The 20863-nt window shown below is 36.5% G+C and overlaps 2 protein-coding genes and 1 non-coding gene across 3 annotated transcripts; 2 read left to right on the top strand and 1 right to left on the bottom strand.

Annotated features, from left to right (window-relative positions):
- The first annotated feature begins 355 nt into the window (after window positions 1–355).
- On the top strand, window positions 356–8237 carry EMB1441 (zinc knuckle (CCHC-type) family protein). Its single transcript, XM_016342283.3, has 14 exons — window positions 356–671; window positions 784–896; window positions 1013–1109; window positions 1196–1320; window positions 1784–2276; window positions 2387–2572; window positions 2807–3100; window positions 3467–3619; window positions 4216–4370; window positions 4900–5005; window positions 5122–6066; window positions 6418–6496; window positions 7313–7660; window positions 7790–8237. Exons 1-14 carry the CDS (start codon window positions 567–569, stop codon window positions 7981–7983), a joined length of 3393 nt encoding a protein of 1130 aa, XP_016197769.1. The 5' UTR covers window positions 356–566; the 3' UTR covers window positions 7984–8237.
- A 766-nt stretch (window positions 8238–9003) lies between these two features.
- On the top strand, window positions 9004–9118 carry LOC148566716 (U5 spliceosomal RNA). The gene has a single exon (XR_015882036.1). It is a non-coding gene; the product is annotated as a U5 spliceosomal RNA (small nuclear RNA).
- Window positions 9119–9760: 642 nt separating this feature from the next.
- Window positions 9761–13040, bottom strand: LOC107638884 (small ribosomal subunit protein bS1c). Its single transcript, XM_016342284.3, has 7 exons — window positions 12612–13040; window positions 11638–11913; window positions 11430–11510; window positions 10793–11074; window positions 10584–10694; window positions 10313–10399; window positions 9761–10138 (listed from the first exon to the last, which is right to left on the bottom strand). Exons 1-7 carry the CDS (start codon window positions 12996–12998, stop codon window positions 10031–10033), a joined length of 1332 nt encoding a protein of 443 aa, XP_016197770.2. The 5' UTR covers window positions 12999–13040; the 3' UTR covers window positions 9761–10030.
- Between the last annotated feature and the right edge of the window lie 7823 nt (window positions 13041–20863).

Genomic DNA, 20863 nt, shown 5'->3' with positions numbered 1-20863 from the left:
CCATGAACAGAAACATGCCCGCATACATGAACCGAGGTGGAGAGCTGGGCGACGACGGTGGAGGTGGCGAGCTCGGCGACGGCGATGGAGGAGAGGAGCTCGACGACGGCGATGGAGGAGAGGAGCTCCGCGACAGCGATGGAGGAGAGGTGCGACGACAATGAAGGGCTGTGGGAGGGTGAGAGTTGAGAGATACTGAGAGTGGTGGCTATTAGGGTTCGTGCATAGCTGATAGCCCTTTTTTTTTTTTTTTTTTCCTTCAAAACGACGCCGTTTTGAAGTTTAATATGCAAATCAATAAATCAGGACACGCAAGTAAAAGAAATATAATTGTTACCCTCTCAAAAAGTAAATTGCCCATATTTGTTGTTATCATGTTTTGGGATGGTTTTTTGGTACCATTTTGATTGGTTACTCTGTTACAAAACAACGACGACGTATTTACTTCCTTCTTCGTTCTTCTTCCTCAACTCTATAGACAGCACTGCATTCCGATCATTTCTTCAACTTCAACACACTAACCTCTTTCTCTCATCTACCGAACCCTAAACCCACACAACACAAACATGGTGAAGGTGCGGATGAACACTGCTGACGTGGCGGCGGAGGTTAAGTGCCTTCGTCGCTTGATCGGAATGCGTTGCTCCAATGTCTACGACCTCACTCCCAAGGTAGGAAAAACACTTCTCTATTCTCATATTCTTTTTTTTTTTAATCTTCAATCAAAATTAAATCCTTACTAATTATTTTAATTTTGATTTTGATCTCAATCTTATTATGCAGACGTATGTCTTCAAGCTGATGAACAGTAGCGGAGTTTCGGAATCCGGCGAAAGCGAAAAGGTCCTCCTTCTCATGGAAAGTGGCGTCAGATTGCACACCACTGTGTACATGCGGTAATCCTTCAATCTTCACATCATTACATTCTAATTTGTTTATTATAGTTTCAATTTTAATACTAGAGCATTCAGTGATCTTAATTTAATTGGTTGTTTGATCATGATTATTATAGTGATAAGAGCAATACTCCTTCTGGTTTTACTCTCAAATTGAGGAAGCATATTCGGACTAGGAGGCTTGAAGATGTTAGGCAGCTTGGCTATGATAGGGTATTACCCCTATCTTTTTTGTTCTCCTATTAATTTGTAGAAATTTATTTTATGTTTTGATTTTTGTTTTCTTTAAACTGTGTCAGATTATTCTCTTTCAATTTGGATTGGGGGAGAATGCAAACTATGTTATATTGGAACTCTATGCCCAGGGGAACATCCTCCTTACAGATGCTAACTTTACTGTCCTGACTCTCCTGCGATCTCATAGGTTAATTCTTGTGCTTGTCCCTAATATCAAATCGTTCCTTCCCCTTGATATGTATAGTAAGAACTGTGAGACATTAATTATTAATAGACAAAACAGATGAAAATCCGAATTCTTGTACTTTATATTCTTTTTACTAGCTTAACAGTGGTAGGAGTTTGTGATAAAAGAAGAATATGTCAAGACTTGAGAGAGCAAATTAGAATAGCTGTGGAGGATAAGGATACTGTGATAAGATGTTGATTTCTTACATAGCACATATGTAGGATTGTCAATTTTCTTGTGCCTTATTCTGAATGTTATGGACTTATGGTAGTCCTTTGAAAATGGGACTAATTACATAACTTTACTTGGGTATCATAATGCAATTGCTTTGACTAAGTTATACTATTAGTGCTCGTTTAGAATTTCTATTGGAATTCTTAAATGTCTAGTATTTGGAATGATGGCAATTCATCAATAACAGGGATGACGATAAGGGGCTTGCAATCATGTCACGTCATCGTTATCCCATAGAAAGCTGTCGAGTATTTGAGCGAACTACTGCCCAAAAGTTGCAGACAGCGCTAATGACCTCTAAGGAAGATGACAATGATGAGGCTGTTAAGGCCAATGGAAATGAAGCTGATATTGCTAATACAGGAAAAGAAAAGCATGGATTCCGTAAAGGCGGGAAGTCATCTGCCACATTGAAAAGTGTCCTTGGGGAGGCACTTGGTTATGGACCTGCCCTTTCTGAGCATATAATATTAGATGCTGGGTTAATCCCCAATACAAAAGCTCCCAAAGATAAAACATGGGATGATGCTACCGTTCAGGCTTTGGTCCAAGCTGTTGCAAAGTTTGAAGATTGGATGCTGGATGTTATTTCTGGTGAAATAGTTCCTGAAGGATACATTTTGATGCAGAAACAAAATTTGGGAAAGGATTCTTCCTCTCAAACAGGAAGTGTTAGCCAGGTTTTATTCTATTTCTCTATAATTATGGGGGCATAGTGAGTATGGGAGAGAATTAGGGACAAAAATGCATACTCAAATGATTTTGTGGTATTCTGTATATGTTGATGCAGATTTATGACGAGTTCTGCCCAATCTTACTCAACCAGTTTAAGTCAAGGGATTACACAAAATTTGAGACATTTGATGCTTCCTTGGATGAGTTCTACAGCAAAATTGAGAGCCAAAGGTCTGAACAACAGCAGAAAGCCAAAGAAAACTCAGCTGCTCAGAAGCTGAATAAAATACGCCAGGATCAGGTTGGTACCCATGCCAGTTTCACACTCCTGGATTCTAACCCAAAAGAAGTACCTCTTATAAGACTAAATACACGTTTATGTCCTAATATTTGAAGTCTCTTTCAGATCTAATAAACAGACATAGCTTTCATGTGAAGTTGAGAAAAAAGTGAAAAAACTTGCTGTTCAAGTATTATTGATTTCATTGATGGTGCTAACATGTAAAACAATTATATCTATCATTTCTCTGTGTAGGAAAATCGAGTGCACACATTGAGGAAAGAAGCTGATCACTGTGTTAAAATGGCAGAATTGATAGAATACAACTTAGAAGATGTGGATGCTGCTATATTAGCTGTTCGTGTAGCTCTTGCAAAGGGTATGAACTGGGATGACCTTTCACGTATGGTGAAAGATGAAAAGAAAGCTGGAAACCCTGTTGCTAGTCTCATTGACAAGCTCCATCTTGAGAGGAACTGCATGACTTTACTGTTGGCAAACAATCTTGATGAAATGGATGATGATGAGAAGACACTCCCTGTAGATAAGGTTCTTATTTATTTATCACTTCTTGTTGAAGTAGAAATTCATTTCTAAAAACAAGAACAATCTTGTTATGTACTAGGTGAGATCTGTTATACAACAACAACAAAGTCTTATCCCACTATGTGGGATATCTGTTATACGGATTCGATTATTAGACGATTATCGCATTCAATCATAAACCATGTCTAAGCCAATAAGTCATTTTTACTCTCAGATTTTCACTAAGGTCCATTAGTTTTTGTTGTCAGTTTCACCATCTATTTGGTTTTGTTGAATTTTCTTTCCCAAAGAATATGTGTGATTTCCCCCACCCCACCTCCCCCCTTTTCAATATGTGACATTAGTAACCATATTATGTTTGCTTTCAAGGTTGAAGTTGATTTAGCTCTCTCAGCTCATGCCAATGCTCGGAGGTGGTATGAACTGAAGAAAAAGCAAGAGAGCAAACAGGAAAAGACTATGACTGCGCATGAAAAGGCGTTTAAAGCTGCAGAGAAAAAGACTCGCCTACAGCTTAATCAGGTTGATATAAATTGGATTTGCCTATCTTTAATCTACTGTATATATAGCTAAATAGTTATTGGATTACGATTAGAGAGATGCTGTTACCAGATCATAATACTAGGAATTTCTGCCACTTTGCAAGCTTTTTTATTTCTAAAAAAAGGGAGGATCTTATCCTCTGCTCTGGAAATTTTTCTTCCTATAATGTGATGAACTTATTTTCTTAATAAATATTCTCCATTGCTTTTATTTATTGCTAATGAATCCATGCTATGATCATGGAATAAAATTATCCTTTTGCTATATCTATGATATTAGGCTCTTCCTTTTTGCTGTCCTTTTATTGTTTTGGAGGGTGCCTCAGTAGTCTTTAGTTTCTTTGTCTAACCCAAAAATAAATAAAATAAATATTTAGATAAAGATAGCCATTTTATCGCTGAATGAGCAATATGTAGAACTGCATGACAACCAAGCTAATAGTCTTTTTCTTTTTTCTTTTCTTGATCATCATTTTATATATGACTGCTTTTGCAACTTTTCATCTATTCTTTTTAATCTTAAAATAAAAGACTACTTATGTAATTTGCTCATTTGTTTAACAATTTTATTTTCAGGAAAAAAGTGTTGCCACAATTTCACATATGCGAAAAGTTCACTGGTTTGAGAAATTTAATTGGTTCATTAGCAGTGAGAACTATTTGATTATTAGTGGACGTGATGCCCAACAAAATGAGATGATAGTGAAGCGATATATGTCAAAAGGAGATCTGTAAGTATCTAATGATGTATTACACTACCATGGCTCTAAACTAAATTTTGAAGTTTAAAACATTGACATATAAAAGTTATTGTGTAATGATTAATAATAAGGTTTAAACTCACATTCTTCATATCAAGAAAACTTGAGTATATCTTAAAGTTAATGGGGTCATCTTGCTAGTTGTGCTCTTTTTATTTTTTGGCAATCTTAATAACAAAAAAAGAGTATGGGGTCAGGACTTGAAATTTTGGTGTCTAAGATATTTCACCTCAATTATGTTTGGTTATTGTGGTTTCCTCTGGAGTCAACTTCTTTTCTCATTATTGTGCAATTTAAATTACTTGTACTGTTTCATTTCGGTCAATAAAGCAAAATGTTTAATCCAAGTAGCAGTTTGATGCGCCTGAAACAACTGTAATCATGGTTTAGAAGTAAATATTGATTTTATGATACTCTGAAACATACCAAAGTGTTTTATTCTGAAGTATAATTTGATGTCTGATTCTCTCTTATTTTGTTGATTTGATATATGCAATAGCTATGTGCATGCCGATCTCCATGGTGCTTCCAGTACAGTTATCAAGAATCACAAGCCTGATCAACCAGTTCCACCTCTTACACTAAACCAAGCAGGATGTTTTACAGTATGTTAAACATCTTCTCATCCCATGCTCCATTTAGATTTACTTTATTTTGTTTCATTTTCATGACCGGAATTAAATGCTAGCCATTAACCCATGCCTATCATTTTGAAATGTAGGTATGCCATAGCCAGGCATGGGATTCAAAAATTGTTACTAGTGCGTGGTGGGTTTATCCACATCAGGTTAGTAAAACTGCTCCTACAGGGGAATATCTGACAGTTGGAAGTTTCATGATCCGGGGAAAGAAAAATTTTCTTCCACCACACCCTCTTATCATGGGTTTTGGACTGCTATTTCGTTTGGATGAGAGTTCTTTGGGATCACATATAAATGAAAGGAGAGTAAGAGGAGAAGAGGAAGCAGTAGATGATAATGATGAAACTGGTCCAATTGAAGATCAATCTGATTCAGAGTCTGAGAAGGATGTTAGTGATACAAAATCTGCTGCAGACTTAGAAAGCAATGGTAGTTTGAGTGCAGATTCACAGAAGCCCTTACACGAAAGCTTTACTGCAGACACATCTCAGACAGGTTCGGCTACTATCAACGCTGAAACAACAGTTTCAAGTTATTTACCTCCAAAAGAGACAAGTAAGATGGCTTCGGGTGATGGGGGAAAAGTATCTGATACTAGTGGAAATGGCTTAGCATCTGTTAACCCTCAACTCGAGGAACTTCTTGATCGTGCTCTGGGACTTGGATCTGTTGCTAAATCAAGTAAAAACTATGGAGTTGAGAACCCTAATATTGATTTGGGCAGTGAGCATCATTTGGAAGAGAGCAAACCTTCAGTAAGGGATAAGCCTTATATATCAAAAGCAGAGAGAAGAAAAAGTAAAAAAGAACAGAAACATGGTGTGGCAGATGCAAATGTTGGACATGGAAAGGATGACCCAAAAGCAACTGATAGTTCTGCTAATCTACCTGCAAAAGAAGTTCAAAATTCAAAGGCAGGTGGTCAAAAAATCAGCCGTGGTCAGAAAGGAAAACTTAAGAAGATAAAGGAGAAGTATGCTGATCAAGATGAGGAAGAAAGGAGCATCCGAATGGCGTTATTAGCTGTGAGTTCAGTAACTTGCACGTCTTTTTTCCTCCTATCCACATGGGAAAAGCCGATATTTTTGTGTCTTAGCATGTTCTATCTGTGTTTTTTCATTCTAAACTGAATTATCCATATGACTGCAAATTCATCCCATAATGCCAACATATGTAAAATCTGACTAATGTTATGCCTCTCCCTAAAATAGTCTTTAAATAAATCAGAAAAGGAAAAAGTATTAAAGAAATCTTATTATGAAAATTCTCACTGATACTTGCTACCTCCAAGTAATTCTTGCATCTTTATGATTTTCCGGGGTACAGTTTCATTATGAGTTACACTCTGAAGTTGGGTCTTTGTTGTGTACTTGTAGTCCTCTGGAAAGTCAAACAAGAAGGAAGAGACATCAAGTGAAAAAGATGCACCAGACAAAGGGATAAAACCTGGAAATGGTAAGTCTTTCTCAATCTCATCACCAGTAATTCTGAAAATGAGTTTAGTAGAGATTCAGTTTGATGAAAATTGGGTTATCTTCAAGTTGGCTTGAATTTGGTATAAACCATTATGTTTGGCTCAAACTTGCCTTTTTTTTTTTTAGTGAACCATCTCTTCCAAAAGTTATTAGAGGCAGACCATATATGGGTCTAGTTACTTATGCTAAAATTCAAATTTTTTTATTAGAATGAGGGTAATAAAGATCAAATTATAAACCATTTGGCATAGAAGCTCTAATAATATTTACAATCTAAAAGCTTAAGTCATTGGGTTAAGTATATGAATGGTTTTATATCTTTGCCCAAATAAAGCTTATGAACTTCTCTGCTTGACTTATTGCTCAACTCATTCAATTGAATGAGCCAAGTTGGCTTTCTAAACTCCTTAGTCGGTTTTGTCTGGTTCATGAGCCAAATAGTGAAAATTGAGCTAAAGAATATCCAAGCTTGACTCGTTTAATGGTTTATTTGTTTGGTTCATAAATTCTGCCAATTAAGTTATGTATGTCATAGTTAATATATGTATATTATCATACACCAAAAAAAAAGTAATTATATTGTGTTTACGAACATAAAAAAAAAAAGAAAGTTTGTATGCCAGCTGAGCACAACTTAGTTCATTCATTCCTGGCCCTTTTTTGTAGATCAAGCCTAATCACCTCGTATCTATTAGTTGATCACTGTGATATGAACTTCACTTAAAATTGAGAGACATTTTTGTGCCAATTATACCATATTATGTTTCCTAGTGTGTTAAAATGTCTATTGTGGCAGGTCCTTCAGAAGCTCCAAAGATATGTTTCAAGTGTAAGAAGGCAGGTCACTTATCTCGGGATTGTAAGGAGCAACCGGATAGTCATTCAATTGGTGAAACCGAAGAAAATCTTAATAAGAGTGCTAGTAACCCTTCCCAAGCAGATAGGGTGGCAATGGAAGAAGATGATATTAATGAAATAGGAGAAGAAGAGAAAGAAAAACTAAATGATGTGGATTACTTGACTGGGAATCCACTCCCTAATGACATTCTCTTATACGCTGTTCCTGTCTGTGGTCCTTATAATGCAGTTCAGTCCTACAAATATAGAGTGAAGATAATTCCTGGATCCCTGAAGAAAGGAAAAGGTATGACTTATTTTTATTTAATTGTATGTTACCGATTTACCATATATTCTGCTTTAAATTTGTGGTTATCATCAACTAGGAATGTATAATTTCATGATGGTGCCATAATTTTACCATTTTATTGTATAGCTGCAAAAACTGCAATGAACCTGTTCAGCCACATGTCCGAAGCTACGAACCGGGAGAAGGAGTTGATGAAAGCCTGTACGGATCCCGAGTTGGTTGCCGCGTTTATAGGTAATGTGAAGATATCGGCAGCAGGCCTAACTCAGTTGAAGCAGAAGCAAAAGAAAGGCAAGAAGAGCAGCAAGAAGGAAAGTTAGCCAATCCTGTATAGGATTATAACCTAGGTGAAGGAAAGAAGTACTCTTTTGCCTTCTTTTGTTCTAGAGCTTACAAGTTAGTTTGTTCATTTGTTGTATATCTTCCAAGATCAAATGTAGAAAAGAAAGTTTTCCCATGTAGATCTTGTGTAGCAAGTGGAATTCTAAGAAAATTTTGTATCCCATATATTTTCAGCTTTTCTTGCTTTTGGCTATTAGAAAGTACACTATACCAAAGTACTAACTTTCAATCATTTAGTTAGTTATTCCAGCTTTTATTCTCCCATTAAACAAAAATAAATAAATAAAGGAACATCTCTTATCTATAAATGATTCATGTCCTGAACTAAAATACGCTATTAATATTTAGTGTAATTATTAATATCTATACTTATTTTCAACAAAATTTAAAATTTATGTCGATGAATAAGTTGAAATTAGACTTAATTTATGACATTGACATTCTTTTTAAATTCATGTCGCTGATTCTCACCCAGTAGAACATGTAATATGGTAGCAACGTCGTCATTCCAAGTCTTCCATATATAGACATGCACTTAATACATTGAGCAAACATTCAAGATCACTCGTTTATCCACGTTCACACTTTATGATTTTGTGACAAGTCTACATTAGAGCTGTGGTTAGGACAAACCTATCCGTAGAAAAAAAGCATTTGATTTATCAATATTCAGTAAAATATATCCCAAGATGTTCCTTGAACAAGAAGCTGTTCAAGTAATTGGCAACACATAAATATAAACGGTGATGTAAACCCACATTTTTTAAATTTTTTACTCAAGAATAGAGATTGTAAATATGTGGAAAAAGACTAATCACTTTATAAATGTAGAAAGAAAAATGGGGCTCCAGGAAACTGCAGAGGTATCATCCAGAAGGTTGTGATTGAGGGAGTTAGGAGAGTGTTAGTATTAACCAAAGCCCACATCGGGTAGAGTAATGAGAGAAAAATGTTCATCGCCTATAAAATGAGAGCACTTCACCTTGGTAAACTCACGGAGCCGTGTGGTGAGCACAGAGCGAACTATTCTTTCGCCTTTTACTAAAGAATACCGTGTGTTCGCCACTTAATGCGGCATACGCCAATTTTTGGAGGAGCCCTCTTAGGAGGGCCCCACAATTCTAGTTAAAATATTTGTTCTGTTTATTGTTGATATATATGTGATTAATTATAATGATTGAATTCTCATGCAAATCTTGACATTATTGATATAAAATACTAAAACCATTTATGTGAAACTGTGAAAGTAATTTTAGTATGCTTCGAACTGTATCGGTTATCCCTTTCCCATACTTAAAAGATAAGTAGCTTAATAGGATTTAGACAAAAAGATAGTATTAATATTTTTTTTATTTTCTTCGGGAAAAAGAGGAATTTTTGGTTTCCAATTGGCTGGATAGAGCAGCTTATATTGCTTTTCTGAGCAGCTTATATTGCTTTTCTCCCTTATTTATTTTCAAATAAGATATATAATCATTGAGCACAGACCAGTAAATAATTGGTTTGCTCCATCCCGTACGAAAAAAAAAAAACACTTCGATTTTGAAAACACATTCTAAAGGTATTAGTTAAAATTACTTATCCCAATGTCCAATTTTTCTATATTCTTAATACAAATATATACTTTTAAAAACTTGAAATTTTTAATTCTTCAATACATACTTTTCGCATTTAACAACTTAAAAACTATTGTTCGCTAAATCCAAAAAACTAATATTGTATTGCTCCTTTGTTTCCGTAACATGAAAGCTTTCATTTAATCAGAAAATAAAAGGATTAATTGACTTTTCCTTTCTTGAAAATCAATATTTTAGTTCATCTGGCTAAATACACACACAACAGAATTGAAATTTGTAGGAGAGGAGAGATTGTTGACTCGAAAGAAATGTATTCTCTAAGCAGCAGGAAAAAATTAACTTATCCAAACAAAACAAAACAATAAGCTTATTGTTATACAGCAACATTGTTCGAGTTACAAGCAAAAATCTAGAGCTAGGTGCAACATAGGACCCTCAAAATTCTGAATCATGAATCTTCTTCAGCTGGGGGTACCTCATTGAAATCCACTCCCTCTGCAGGCAACTCTGAAGAAAGTGGTCCTAAAATCCCTTCATTGCTAAGAGTTAATCCACTCTGCAATTCATATAATTTTTATATATTCATAATCAAATTGCGCAATGATGTCATAAAGGAATCAAAAAAGATATTCAACCCAAAGATGAAATGTAACAACTGAAAGTAAGAATGCCTTTGACATGCAAATGCACACAGAATTTTGAACAAATAAATAATCAATAGCTAGGATACCTCTGGCTGGAACCGAAGCATATCAGCTCGAGCCATGGCTTCTGCTTGGGCTATTCTCTGTCTGAATGTCTGAGCCATCTCTTCCGCCTATAAGAACAGAATCAGAGTTAAATGTGATCATTCTCATCGAAAATTAAAAATGCTGATGGAAAGTGATGAAGTATATATGATTTATCAAGGTTTTGGCTTCTTCAAGGATGTCAAAAAAGGTGGCAGAAAAAACAAGGAAGTTGAAATAAGCAAAACATGTGACATCCTTTCTGAGTTATACCTTCTCAAAGACAAGCTTTGGATTGCGAATCATATCACCAGGTGTGGGTTCCAACTTCTTTGTGGAAAGGCTTACTCGGCCTCTCTCCCGATCATGACTTAGTATCATCACCTAACAAAGAACAGGTGAGAATTTTCATCTACAAGACAACTGCAATTGTAAGGAAATGTCCATGTAAATGTAACAAACTAACAATATCATAGGAATACCTTCAGAATATCACCGGGTTGAAGAACACTTGCAATATCAGTTATACGATCATGACTGATCTGACTGACGTGAAGGAGACCACTGATTCCACCAATGTCAACGAAGGCACCATATGGCTTTAGGCTTTGAACAGTGCCAGTTACTACTGATCCAATTCCCAGCTGTCCCTGGCTGTCAGCAGCGGCTTTACGGTGACTGAGGATAAGTCTGGACTGTTCCTCATCCACCTCCATGAACTTTAGAGGGAGTTCCTTCTCAAGTAGCTCTTCTCCAGATAATTTCTAATAAGAAAAGTAAACAGAAGGCTAAGCAATGAAATATGGAAATGAACATTCAAAGAAACTTCTTAGTTAAACATAATAATCTATGGGAACTCGTTGAGGAATACAAGTGGGGTTTACTAAAATTGAATTATTTTATTTCAACATTGACAACAATAGAGGGAGATTGCATCATATTCTTATGCGACACTTATGCTGCATCAATAATTTCAGATTTTCATTCTTTGGTCTGAAGCATCCCAGTCTGATGATGGTTACAACAAAAAGCCTCAACTTTTCTTACATTGAGTATTGACTATTAGTGCGGTCAAAATCAGCGCAATGCTACTAATGTCAAAGTACGTCAAGAGCTAACCGATGAAATCTGTGAGAATGGAACAAATCCCTTAAGGCCTTCCACCTCGGCCACCAATCCACCCTTGTTTCCATTGACAATCTGCAAGACAAAGTGTATGCAACCAGTTAATGTAAACATAGAGAAAATTAAACAACTCATAACGGAAGAAACAATACTTGAACTGAACATTGACTGAAATTGAGTTTCTTGGTTTCACTTCACCCACCTTACCCTTGACAACTGCATCTTCTGCTTGAAGTTGCCTACAGCGTTCCCATGCAAGGTCGAACTCAATAGCCTTTAAACTCAAGATCAGGCCATCATCAACTTCATTTTCCCCAATGACTACAAACTCCTCTCTCAAGCCAGGAACTATGCCTGCTGCTTGCACATGCTTAATTCGGTGGATGCATGCTTCTTGCAGTGGCAAATATGCAGTCGACTTTGCAGTAACGTCAACATAAGCTCCACTTGCATCTACAGCAAATACTGTGCCCTTAATCTGAAAACAAAAACCCACCACCATTAACCAACTTATTTCCTCAAGGAACAAAACAACACAACACAAAACTCTTTTCCACTAAATGAATCAAAGTATCAAACTATGTCAATGACATCGTGTCCTATCATAAAACCTTATGTGAAAAACAGACCATCTTAATCAAACAATTGCAACAACAATAACAAAACCTTATCGCATTGGTTGGAATTGGCTAGGATCAACTGTACCCTATCATATTATTCATATATTGTGTTTACAGTGAGGTCCTTTACAACTTGTGTATGATTTTTTGGGTGTTCCTCTACCTATCTTTCACCACTTGTCTATCTTCTATCCGATTCACACACCTAAGCAGATGCTCTGATCTTCTCTCAACAAATCCAAACCACCTAGGATGAAATTCAACCTACCTTAATTAAAACAACTATATTTGCAAAAGATGTTGGCTCTGGATCCAATTACCTCTTTTTGTTTTTCTTCATACACAACCAACCATCAATTACGACAGACACATTAACTAAACATTCTCATTACTCATCAATACACACCATTTCAACAAACCCAATTCAAAGTCATCTTCCACCGAAACCACAAACTCCATTTATCAAGTTCAAAACTTTATGCAACCAGTGACAGAACAAACTCCACTGCAGTTAAAAAAAAAAAAAAAAAAAAACCCGGAAGCGAAGCAAACTGACCTTGGTGCCAACCTCGGAATCAAAATCATACTTTTCAAGAGCTTCAGTGAACTGATCAACGGTGAAGGAAACACCTTCCATGGGAGCAGTGCGGCACCTCTCATAGGCTTGCTCGAAGAGCTCTTTGAGCTTCACTCTCTCTCGGTTCTGCGCATTCGATAAGGCCACCGAACACACCACCGGAAGGAGCGTGCGGGTGCGGCGGTTGTGGGCGGTGGTTGGTCTTGACGAAGACGTGGACGGCAGTGGAGACCATCTGAGGGCGCTCAGCTGCTGAGCCAGAGACGCCATGATTTCCTTCTTCACTACACTGGGATTTTCTATTCTAATCTCGGATACGGTCTTTCCAAAATTATTAGTACTGTACATTGCAGAGATTTTTTCCATGCACCATGGTATTTATGGTGCATCGTGGACTACGTCATCACTGGTCACATTCTGCTGGTGTACATTTTAACATTTGTAATCTATGACAAGTGGTACACGCTATATTATATCATCTAGGGGTGAGCACCGGTACTCCATTATTCGTCCAAATTTGAACCAAACTAATTAAATTAGTTTTGGAACTAACGTATAATTAGGTTCAGTTTAAACCAAATTAATGACTCTCTCTAGTGATTGGTTTGGGTAACAATTTTAAAGGTACAGAATTCGAACCAACCTGTAGACTCGATCATGTATTAATTAAATAAAAAAATAAAAATTAAATATATATATATATATATATATATATTAACGAAGGATTATGGAGTGAAGACTTTAAAAGGTTATTCTTTTAAAGGATTATTTCTATTACACTTTTGTATTTAGTTTTTAATGTGTTTGGTGTTTAACATATTTGGATTTTAATGTCTAATATGTTTAGATTTTAATGTGTTTAGTTTTTAATATATTTGGTGTTTAACATGTTTGGATTATTTATATTGATTTTATATATTTATTATACTTACAGAATTTTTAAGAAAAATATTTTTGTTTTTTTTTTTTAAGAATTTATGTTTTATCGGGTACTCAATTATCCGAACCGAACCAATCCATTCTTAATCAGTTTGGTTTAGTTCGGGTACATACACAAAAAAAACTTAAATTCGAACTAAACCAAATCAATTACAATTCAATTAGTTCGGTTCTCTTTTCACCCTAAACTCTAACTAACTCGACCCGTGCTCACCCCTAATATCATCTGTGTTTTTACAGAAACTGTACTATTTTATTTATTTTTTTAATAAGCATTTTTTTAAAAAATTTATTAAAAAAATAATAAATACTCTTTTCGGTGTTTGGCTATTTGAATGAAAGACAAAACTCTTTACCAAAATTACGAGAATCGAACTGATCATTAAATCGGTTAAATAATTAGTTTAATGATCTAATTAAGATCGAATCGTAATTAAATCGATTTAATTAAATATATAATAAAATTATTAAAAATTCAATATATAATTTTAAATATTTAAATTTAATTATTTTTAAGTTAATAAAATTCAAAATTTTACGAAATTTTCAACTTCTTCCATATCTCTTCCATATAATAAAATAAAATAAAATAAAAAATTAATAAAAACTCAAAATTAACACTTAACAACATATATCTTTATTAAATGAAACAAATTTTGCTATTTTACTAAATTCCATCAATGATACCAAGTGAATGCATATTTTAAAGGGCCAAAGCATCATAAAAGACTAGATAGAATTTGTAAGAGAAATTCTGAAGCATCTACAAATATATGAGGAACTTAAGTCGGACCTAAAATGAATTTTCATTATCTTAAAAACAAGTTCTCTTTGCAAAAGATATGCAGTAAATACAAGTTCTTTTTAAAACAAAATGCTCAATTAAATTAGCTTCTATCCCACGCACATACATGACGTCACAACACATTTCAGCACACCACAAAATCATAAAGAATTAACTGAAGTTTCAGCAATCTACTTCAGACCATAAAAATTCTCCAAATTGAAACAACCTAACAAGCAACCCATACCCGCAAAACTCCAAGAATCCAAAATTCAAGCAACAGGCCACAGAATAAAAGAAAAAAGAAACAGAAAAAATTAAGAAACATACCAATCTAATATCTAAAAATTTATTAATATCTTTATTATAAGACAACAAATTTTTCAAGGCACAAAATAATCCAAATCTAATTGAGTCATATTAAAGAAAAAAGAATGTCCTAACTCAATGAAACTATAACCCTTGATTGGTAGCGTTTTCAAATCACTTTGTGGTTATCCCATCTTTAAGGCAGCGTTTGGTTTCAAAGACACAGACACAGAGATATGAGACACGCTAGAACATATTTTATATTTGTTTGTTGAGACACAAATCTTTGATGGACACGTTAGTACACAAGTATACACAAAATACATGTATTTAGTGGAGAATGGACCCTCTCCATTTTTTTAACAATTGAGGGAATAAAGTGTGATCTCTCACCATTAGTTTTATAAGTGGAACCAAGAATAAATATGAGAGAGAGAGCAATGGAGGGTTAAAGATCACACTTTACACTCTCACTTTTTTTTAACAATTGAGAGGATCCATTTCCGTATTCAGTGTACTTCCAAAATAATGAGACACAGAGACACAATCAATTAGACACAATTTTTTACTCATTTACCCTCTCTTTCTTCTTCTCCATCCACCGTGACCGTTCTCCTTCCTCCCTCCTCCTTTCTTCCGCCGTCGCATCCCCTCATCCAGATTCGCCGTCAGCGTTGCATCTCCTTGTCCAGATCCCTCGTCCAGATCCATCGCCGCTGTCGCGTCTCCCCTTTCATCTAGATCTGCGTTCCATCGCCGCTGCGTCTCCCACTTCGTCCAGATCCAAGCGTTGTCCTGTGTCTCCTCCGTCCAGATTTGCGTGCCGCCACTCGTCTCCTCCTTCGTTTAGATCCACCGTCGCCGCTAAGTCTCCTTCATCATCCAGATTGGCTGTCGCCTCTCTTCCCTCTTCGCGATGCCCATGGCCGCCTCTCCCTCTTCCTCTTCGAGTTTGCCATTGTCGCCTCTTCCTCTACTTTGGTTCTTCTCTTTTCACAGTTTGCTCTTCAGTTACCTTCTCCTCCCTTTTTGTTTTTTTGTTGAAAAATAAAAATTCTTGTTGATTCTTGTAAAATTTTTGCTGATTAATTTGTGGTGAATTGTGTGTGATGATGAATCTGAAGTGGTGGAGATGGTGGATGATAGTGGTAGCAATGGTAGCTGATATTTTTTTTTAGAGTAAAGTATAGTTTTTGTCCCAAACGTTTGGAGTAAGTCTTATTTGTGTTCCTAACATTTAAATCGTCCTATTTGTATCCTTAACGTTTATAAAAGTGATTCAATGTTATCCTATTATTAATTATACTAACAAATCAGATTATATTTTTCAATTATTCTCACTTGGATGTATTCATTCTCAATTGGGTCTCACTTGGATGTGTTCGATTTTAATATTATACCCACTATTTGTGTTTAAATTCAATTATGTCCCTAGAAAAGTGAATTATGTAAATGTTGTAGGAATTAGTTTCAACATTTGATGAGCTATTTTTCGGAATAGATCATCGATTCTATCCCAGACATTTGTATTCTAACTTTAAGAAGAGATTTTTAAAACTCAAACTAAAGCGCTCATGATGTGTAATTGACTGCAGGATAACATTGAATCACTTTTACAAACGTTAGGGATACAAATAGGATTTACCCCAAACGTTGAGGACAAAAACGATACTTTACTCTTTTTTTATAAGGATAATATGGACTTTTTCTAATTTTATTGTGTCTTATTCAATGTTTACCAAACACAGTACATAGACACTAATAACTTATGTTCATGTCTTTAATGTCTATGTCTCTATGTCTCTGTCTCAAGAGATACATAAACCAAACGCTGCCTAACATACAATAAAAAATATAAAAAAATTAACTCAGCAAAAAATATTTAACAAAATCATTCAGCAACTCACAACTCAGACATTCAATAAACCATTAAACGCAGTATTATTAACAAAACTACAAAGTATTATTAAAATCCGAAAATCAGCAACATTAACAAAACTACAAATTATTATCAAAATCTGAAAATCAGCAAATTAATATTTTTAAAAATAGTAAAACTAACAAAAATAATTCCAAATAACAGTGCTTACCGGTATCGAGGAAGGAAGGGGAGTGACGGCGACGACACAAAACTGCCGGCTAAGACAGAGAGAGAGAGAGCTCGAACAGAGGAGACGACGACGGTGACATAACTTCTTAGGACGGCGACAGAGCTTCCACACGTGACATAGCTTCCTACGACGGCGACAGAGCTTCCACACGCGACGCCTGTCTCCAGTAGAGAAGTGTTCGGCGATGACAATGAAAAGAGACGGTGGCTGCGGGGTTGTGAGACTAGGGTTCTTTGTTCTTTTAGTTTCCAATTTTCAGAGAGAAGAGAGAAGTGGGACTGGGTAGGGGTGTTCAAAACAAATCCGGACCGAAAAAACTGATCAACCGAACCGAAAAAATAAAAAACTGAACAAACTAAAAAAAATCACGTTTTGCTGTTTTTCTTGCGGTTCGGTTCAGTTTTTCGTTCACACTGAAAATTCTAACCGAACTAGTCACCTAAAAAATCCTAAAAAGCCAACCCCCAAAGTCCCAAATACCAGATAACCTAAACCTAGCAGCGCCACTCTAGTCTCTCACAGTCTCTCTCTAATGAAGGAACATTAAGCCTCAAGCCCCAGCCGCCAAGCCCCTTCCTCGTAGCACTGTCTTCCTTCACCGTCCACAGCACCATCGCCGACTTGCCGGACAGCACCTCGGCGCGGTTCTCTCTCCCTCTCTTCCTCCTTTCACAGTTCACAGTCGCCGTTTTCCTCCCTCACAGTCGCAGCTTCTCTCTTTCCCTCCCTCGCAGTCACAGCCTCTCCCTTTCCTTCCATCGCGGGTGAAGCCGCCGTCATCTGTCGCTCGTCGCCCATCAGTCATGCTGCGAACACCCTTAGGACTGGGGCTCCGTTGGGGGATTTAAGGGTTTTTTTAGGGGAGGGAACGGGGCCGTTTTTAAGGGGTTGACCGAACAGAAAACCCTTAAATAAATCGGTCGGTTTTGGAGGTTCACCGGTTTACTATCGGTTCGATCAATTTTTTAACCGATTTTTTGTCACGCGATTTTAAAGTCAACTGAATCGTCCTGATGACTGAATCTCAATTAATCCAGTTAAATCAGTCGGTCCATTTCGGTTTTTAGAACTTTGAGTCTTTCTACAACAATTCAAAAATCCTTAATCGATTCTCAAGGACTTAACTAATTAGTCTAAGCAGTCTTTGTAATTGTTAGATGGTAATCTATTGATACATTAAGTATAGTTGCTATGAGAATACTACCATTTCTCACACATCAACAAGTTATCATTTGACAATTTATTATAGAGACTACTTAGACTAATTATTTAAATGGTTAAAAATTAATTAAAAATTTTTAAATTATGGAGAGGTACTTTGTCCTTTAAATTAATCAAATAATTAAGAACTAAAAAAGGTATTAATTCTTAAAAGCTAATATATTTAAGGGTTTAGCTAACATGTGTCCTAAGAGCAAATGATAAACTTGTTATTAGTGAAAAGTTTTTATTGAAAATATAAAAAATTCAAGTTTTCAATGCATTTATTTTGCCTTCATCAAATGAAAACATTTAAAACTTTATACTAATGGTAAGCTAGACACATGTTAAATAAACTCTATATTAATTTTTCTTTTTAGGAAATTAGAAAAAAATAAAAAAACAAAAAATAGTGAGTATAAAATAAGGGACCGTTGCACTTTGCACTTCTAATTATTTGTTTTTGTAGGGGAAACACAAGGAGGGCTAGGTTTAGGGAACACGACAAAGATCCAAAAGTTTGAAACCGAGAAGAGTATCGAAGACTTGAGAATGAGTCTTTCTTAATCTTCGTGGACAACCTTCCCGAAGACATATCGAGGAGAGAGTTGTTTTAGCTGTTCAACTGGACGGGACGCATAAACGACATATATTTATCACGAAAACAAAAAAGTGATCATATATATATATATATATATATCTTTGCGTTCATACGATACACCACGAAAGGAGGAGCATTGAAGGCTATAAGGGAGATGAATCGAACGAGGTTGAGAGGTAAGATTATTTTTGTAGGGGAAGCAAAGTACAAGAGAATGCCAGACAAGAATGATACTAGCAGAATTCAGAGAAGAGAAGATGATCAAATCTCTGCTCATCACCGGCCATAATGCGAAGTGGTTCAGATGGAGGATCAGAAGAAAACATCAGAACCAAGAAAGGAGACAAAAGTAATAGATCCACATGGAAATGGGTGGACAAAAAAGGTGGAAGTTACTGTGGCCAAGGAAAACTTGGAGTGGCTACAAAGAAGCCTTGTGGGAGGAACAACAACGGCCATAAACTTTAACTCGCTGAAAGATCAGGTTGCGAAGAACTTTCCTCAAGTCACCGAAGTACGAGAAATGGGTGCCTACAAAGCCTTATTGACCTTTGATAGTGTATTGAGCGCAGAAGAGACATACACCTTTAACATGAACAGTCTATTACAAGTTTTTCATAGTGTTTGGCGGTGGGAGGAGTCCGAACGAAGTGAAACTAGAAGAACATGGCTAGAATGTTTTGGAGTTCCGCTGCATGCCTGGACTGACGAAACTTTTAAAACCATAGGAGGCCAGTGGGGCGAAGTAGTTGGATGCGACTCGTTGAGGAATCGTGCAATTCCTTCAGTGTTGGAAGAGTACAAATTGATACCTGTGTAATGGGTGCGATCAACGAATGGATACACATAACAATAGGCATCAGCGGATTTGATGTGTTGGTAAAGGAGGTGGGACGCGAGACATATGGTGCAAGTTGTAAGTTGGACAATGGTACAGTCAGGGACATAAGTCGTGAGGAACAAATGAAAAATGCTGGAGGTAACTATACAGCTGTGGATGACACATCAGTGAGGCTCAAAAAACCACCGGTATGCGTAGACCAGGCGACTGAACCGATGATGGCTGTGGTGCGGGAGGGTGAAGAAGCTGAGGATAGAATAGTAAATTTAGCAGATATTTTAAATGAGTGGAAATTCAAAAATTCAAAAGAGGCTCAACTTAAATTGGTAACATATAATACGAGTAATGAAGCTCTTAAAGGGTATGCTGATTTTGTGGAGGGTGCTTTTATGAGTAATAAAGAAGATTCAGACAAAACCTTATCCTGGGATTTTGGCAATCTGAATGGTGGACTACAACAAATGAAGGCCATAAGGGGGACAATAAAACACAATAACAGCTACAAAAATAAGCCCAAAAACAAGATATTCAATAACATGGGCTGTGCAAGTATGCTGGGCCCAAATCCTATAGCTACTCCCAATGGATTTGACGCTACCATATGCAACTCGGATGGGCCAGCTCAGGGCATGACGGATCCGGGTCAGGTGCAACGGGTTCTTGCTAGGGGTAGCCATCACAGGCAGAGCGGATCAGCCGAGGGAAGCAGAACCGAGTCTGGTGGTGCTAGCTGGTCCCAGATCGGACGGCCACGAGGAGTTGGAGAGCGCGGATGTTCCACCAATCGAAGACGCGCGACTGAGAATTATCATCGTCCGGCGAACGGCGGGGCAGTGATTGATAAGGCGTGGAAAGCTAGAGAAGGCGATGGAGAGGATATCGGGCTTGAGCAACGCCAGACAATATCGATGGCGCTGGAGGATGGAAGAACTGAAACGATTCCAGGCGATGAAGGAGCGGAGGTAGGGGTGTGCATGGCCCGGTCCCGAGCACTTTAGGGGCTAATTTGGTGCGATTTCATTGGGTCTAGGGTCGGGTATGGGTCTCAAAAATAGACCCAGTCATTATTTCGGGTCGGGTCCGGGCCATGGCTCGGGTCACCCGAAGTCGGCCCGGTGGCCCGATCATCATACACAATTAATATTTTGTGTTATTAGTGATGGATAATGGCTATTCTTATGTGGAATTTAAGTATTGTAAATCTTAATATTTTGTGTTATTAGTTATTATAAGACTATAAGTTAACGTTTTCTGTTTAAAATGCATAAGATTTTAGACTAATGCATAATATTGTGTTATTTGTATTGATTTAAATATTTGGTGTTATTATATAATATTAGTATTAATTATGCTTATACTTTAATTTTAGAAAAGAGTTGGTTCTTGTTATATTTTTCTAAGTGAATTTTACCATGTCAAATAATAGTTGGAGCCTTGGAAATTTGG

This window comes from Arachis ipaensis, chromosome B4 (genome assembly GCF_059453495.1).
Source record: "Arachis ipaensis isolate K30076 ecotype BB chromosome B4, ASM5945349v1, whole genome shotgun sequence".
Taxonomy (NCBI): domain Eukaryota; kingdom Viridiplantae; phylum Streptophyta; class Magnoliopsida; order Fabales; family Fabaceae; genus Arachis; species Arachis ipaensis.
The sequence above is the reverse complement of the archived record's forward strand: the minus strand, read 5'-3'. Positions and strand labels throughout refer to the sequence as shown.